Source organism: Pinus tabuliformis, chromosome 3_1, assembly GCF_031772625.1.
Source record: "Pinus tabuliformis cultivar Carrire ecotype Pingquan chromosome 3_1, CPIR1, whole genome shotgun sequence".
Lineage (NCBI taxonomy): Eukaryota > Viridiplantae > Streptophyta > Pinopsida > Pinales > Pinaceae > Pinus > Pinus tabuliformis.
The window spans coordinates 629,871,551-629,876,226 of record NC_142301.1 but is presented as its reverse complement, the minus strand read 5'-3'; the positions used below and the strand labels follow the sequence as shown (position 1 = coordinate 629,876,226).

Sequence of the window (4,676 nt, the reverse complement as noted above, 5' to 3'; positions counted from 1 at the left end):
CACAAGGTAACCCGAAAGAATCCCAACATAGAAGAAACACCCTGGTGAATATATAAATAAACGACCTTCTAAACAGAATTTGTTTGGTACTCAAATACTTGGAACTTACTGCTTCAATGTAAAAACATGTGTAAATAGAACTCTGTGCAACAAGATAACAATAAGAGCGAAATCGTAATTACAAGAAAACTATACCACAAACTTTCTATAAATTCATTCTTTTAAACCAATTTACAAGTTGGAGTTCAGGGCCACATCAGGGCTGAGAACCCTCATTCTCGATACAAAGAACTTGGCAAATATAGGGAAAACTGAATGGATACAGTACAGATAAATAAACAAGTAATGGAAGATCCATGCAAAGCTTAAACAAGTATTGTATTAAAGAAATCGAAACATAATCACACTGTACTGGTTGTATTGAATATCTGTAATACAACTGAAGAGTTAAAATTACAAACTGTAGGTAAAACCTCTTACACTTTTAAGCGCAAATAGAATAATGAAAAGAACACTGTATCAGGGAATACAAAGGTTTTAGTAGGCACTAAACCCTCCACACTCATAAGTGAAACCCTTAAGAAAACAAAGGAGCACTCTTATTTAACATGGAAAACTTACAAACAAACGGCGATAGTATGCCATTTAACGAGGAGCAGATAGTCTGAAGTGGACCGAGGCCATATGAGAGATAGGGCCGTAATCTCTTCGAACCAGAACCATAGATGCTTACCTGGTGGTCCACGCAGGAGGTAGACAGTCTGAGAAGCTTCGACCATCCCTTAATTCAAGCCAACATTCCTTGGTTGCGCCCATTCCTCTTTCATTCCGGAAACAAACAAAGGAAGATTGTTACAAATCATGAACTGTGTGTTGCAAATGAAAAGATAAGAAATGGAAGCAAAAGGAAATGTGATGAACACTTACCAAATTGCATAAATCGCTTGAAATTTAGACAGACTGACATCTGAACTCAAACCCTGGGCAGTAAACACAACATTACAGACAGTTTCGGTACGGTGGAAGGCGGAGCGGAGCTGGAACGAGCGCCAAGATACAATGAACAGAATGAACCATACCACCAGAGTAAACGAATGCAAAACCCTCAGATCAACATTCAGCCCTTGGATCTACCATCCGAAACCCTCACCGTTGATGGCTGGAGGAGCCCGAGGTGCACAATAGCCGATGGTACTCCTGCCCTTGCCACGCCACCATGACAGAGCGGGAAATAAATATTAAGCCAGGTGGAAAGTGCAGGTGAATCCAGTAGTGACGGTGGTACTATGACTCTTTAATGCAAATGACAGTCATACTACCGGAAAGTTTTCTCGATTGCCGGAACTATGTAATTGTAAAACAAAGGTGGTATCATGTATTAACATATAGAATGATAAGTCTTGCCATAGGTCAAACTAGGTAAAAGAAATAAATTAATTTTTATGTGATAGTAGGAGGTACATGACATTACGTGGTGCATATATTATATAATGAAATTGGCTTAAACTTTGTTTGTTGTATTGTACAAACACCTTTTTCTATTAATAATGGATTGTTTTTTAAAATTATTAATATTTAAAAAATTATATATTTAAAATAAAAATGCATTAACAAAAAAGACTTAGAAATGGAAGCTTTCCTTCATTTCCAATAAGCCATATTACTCTAGCCGATAACAATCACAACCAACCAAATAAGCCATATTACTCTTGCCAGTAACAACCACAACCAACCAAATAAGCCATATTACTCTTGCCAATAACAACCACAACCAACCAATTGCACATCGTGATGTCTAATTAGCAATCAACAAGATAATTAAACAATTGTTGTTTGTTACCATTCATACAAGTATTAGAATGAAATTTTGTTACCAAATAGAAATGGCTAGTTTTAATCTTAGCCACCTTATCAAACTTCAAATCATTGCAATATATAATTTGAATAATTGCAATATATAATTTGAATAAAAGTTATTAGATTCGATAGTTTACATGTTACCACTATCATTTAATAATTTACTAGGCAGCATCATCGAGTCAAAATATATATAATAAATTGTTATTATTTAGATAATATGCACATCAAGATATCAAGCAAATAATATGTTATAATATAAGAAGTATAAGTTTCAATAAAAAGTTTATTTCAATAATTGTTGATTTATATAAATGATAATTATAATATTATAAAATAAGATAAAGAACATATTTTGAAAACAATTCAATCCGCTCAAGTTATATATATATATATATATATATTATTTTCATTTTTCATCTTTTTAATTTCTCAAAATATCAATAAAAAATGAATAAAAAATGGAAAGATAATTTAATTATGTGAAATAAAAAATACTTTAAAAATGAGACAACGAGGATTTCGCAAAGAATAGAAAACCCTATAACATTTTTATAAAATAAAATAAAATAAATTAATTTAACATAAATATTTTATTTCATTTACATATTAATCAATAAGCATTTAAATACATTATAATTAACATGAAACATTGAAATCAGTAAATAATATATTCATAATTTAACCAATTTAAAGAAAAAATCAATCATCCATCAAAATTCATCACACCATTAATAGCCCTCGCAAAAACTTTCTACTTTCAAATTACATCATTTTACCACTATGAATTCTGGTCTCTTTTACTTTCCATTACATAAATATTTATTCAAAATTAAATTAAAATCTAAAAAATTTAACTGACCCCTTCCGACATTTCACATAATCTTTAGCTTTTAATATAATATTCTAGCACTCTAGCATTTAATCTATAAATCAACATCTTCACAAGTCATATAAATAACATTAACATTGAATTTTGTTAATTAAAATTTATGGAAAGAAACAAAAATGTTTTATTATTTAGTAATTTGTGATAAACTTCTTTCTCTTTTATTATATAATTTTGTACTTCAAAATTAAAATATAGTGTAATTTATCAGCTAATCATCTAGTTAAAGTTAATAAATATAAAAAGTAAATAGAGCATAACTTTAACTAATATAAAAAGTAAATAGAGCATTTTATCATCTAGTACCTAAAAGTGTACGGTCATCGTGTAAATGACAACGACATCTAGTTAAGCTTCATAAACATAAAACATAATAGAGTATTTTTATTACATAGTACTAGACATAAAACATAATAGCGTATTTTTATTACATAGTACTAGACATAGACTTATCAGTCTAGGGCCATTATTCTATTTTGTATTCTTATTGTGGACTTCAGTCCAGCAGCATGTAGGCGCCAAGTGAGTTAAGGGAAGCGCCTATCGCAGTTCCAAACAGCCCCACAATCACGCCATGCGCAGCAGCATCAGTCTCAAACGGAGTTCCAACCTCTGGCCCGCATGGTCCGAGTTTCCTCTTATTGGTTTGAAAAGTCAGAGACGTAATACCTCCAGCCCGACCCACGCAGCCAGTTATTTTAACTACGTACGAACACTAGGATCATGGCCTTCCAAAGCATACGTCACTTTCAGCGAGGTTAATGTGTCAGCGGTCGTGGTCATAACAATCCTTCTGATGCCTGAAAATGTGCCATCGTCCCACTTTCTTCCGCTCTTGCTGTTCCCGTAAAGTCGAGTGGCATAGTAGTTCTTCACCATTGCTCTGATGGCTCAAACTGACCACGTAAAGTAGCAGGCACATACCAATTCGATAATCAACATTTTTTTTTAATGAAATCTATTAAGAATCAAAAGATTAAATATTTTGAATCGCAAAATCAAAATTATCATCCAACTGGAAACTTAAATAGAAAAGAAAAATGTAACATGATACATGATAATTTTGCAGAAATTTATTCTATAGTCTAATATGATGTGTAAAAATGTTCATGATCAAAGTTGAAATTTTATTTATATCAATTACATGTGAAAAAAATAAATTTAACTACTCGGATTAAATCTGTATTTAAAAATTAAAAAATCAAACAGGAAATCAGTAGGTTAAAATTAACATTAGAGGAGGCCGTTAGTGACCACACATCTCTTACCTCCTGCTAAACTCAGTCAGTTGGCTGGATATAGAGAACTAATTCTCCTTTTCTTATCCGCTGGTCTCTGCACAGAAAGAATCGAAGCAATGCGAAAAGGGCCCCAGCGCGCTTATTCTCTTTCATCTCAAACTACGATTCCATTGCGATTCCTTTTGGTTTTGATTGTATTCGCACCTATTGTACATGCCCATGAATGATTCCTTTTCCTTTGTTTTTGATCGCAAATGTATTCAATGATTTTTTCGTTTTTTTGGAGTGATTCAATGAGGTGGAAGAATTGTTTGGACAGTTAAAAGTGGCTGGAATCCCGGTAAAAATATTTCAAAAAATTTTGTAGAGAAATGTGTTTGAATCATGTTTTTTATGGTGGAAATGGATTCAGCACCATCAAAAATATCTAGGGCACTAAAATTTTGAAATTTAACAACTATAACTTGGATTTACAAAAATCCTAGCCAGATTTTCTCTAAATATAACTGAAATTTCCATAACTTTCCGACCAATTCCTCCATCTAATTAAACTACGGCATTTTCTTTCATTAATTCCTTTTCCCGATGTCTTCAACAATTTTAATTTTTTTTTTTCCACTGATTAATTAGTTTCCTTTTTGATCCTTGTTGGTTGATTCCTTTTCCTTTGTTTTTGTTTTTTTTCATCG

At 32.1% G+C, this 4,676-nt stretch overlaps 1 protein-coding gene across 1 annotated transcript; it reads right to left on the bottom strand.

Annotated features, from left to right (window-relative positions):
• Nucleotides 1–3,242: 3,242 nt before the first annotated feature.
• On the bottom strand, nucleotides 3,243–3,625 carry LOC149188628 (agglutinin-like). The gene is made up of 2 exons (XM_089410025.1): nucleotides 3,457–3,625; nucleotides 3,243–3,415 (listed from the first exon to the last, which is right to left on the bottom strand). Exons 1-2 carry the CDS (start codon nucleotides 3,623–3,625, stop codon nucleotides 3,243–3,245), a joined length of 342 nt encoding a protein of 113 aa, XP_089266151.1.
• Between the last annotated feature and the right edge of the window lie 1,051 nt (nucleotides 3,626–4,676).

Bases quoted from the DNA above. Each gene is read 5' to 3' on its own strand.
- LOC149188628 (XM_089410025.1), bottom strand. From the start codon at position 3,625: ATGGTGAAGAACTACTATGCCACTCGACTTTACGGGAACAGCAAGAGC. The intron at 3,416-3,456 runs GTACGTAGTTAA...GTCGGGCTGGAG, and splicing joins AGGCCATGATCCTAGTGTTC to GTATTACGTCTCTGACTTTT.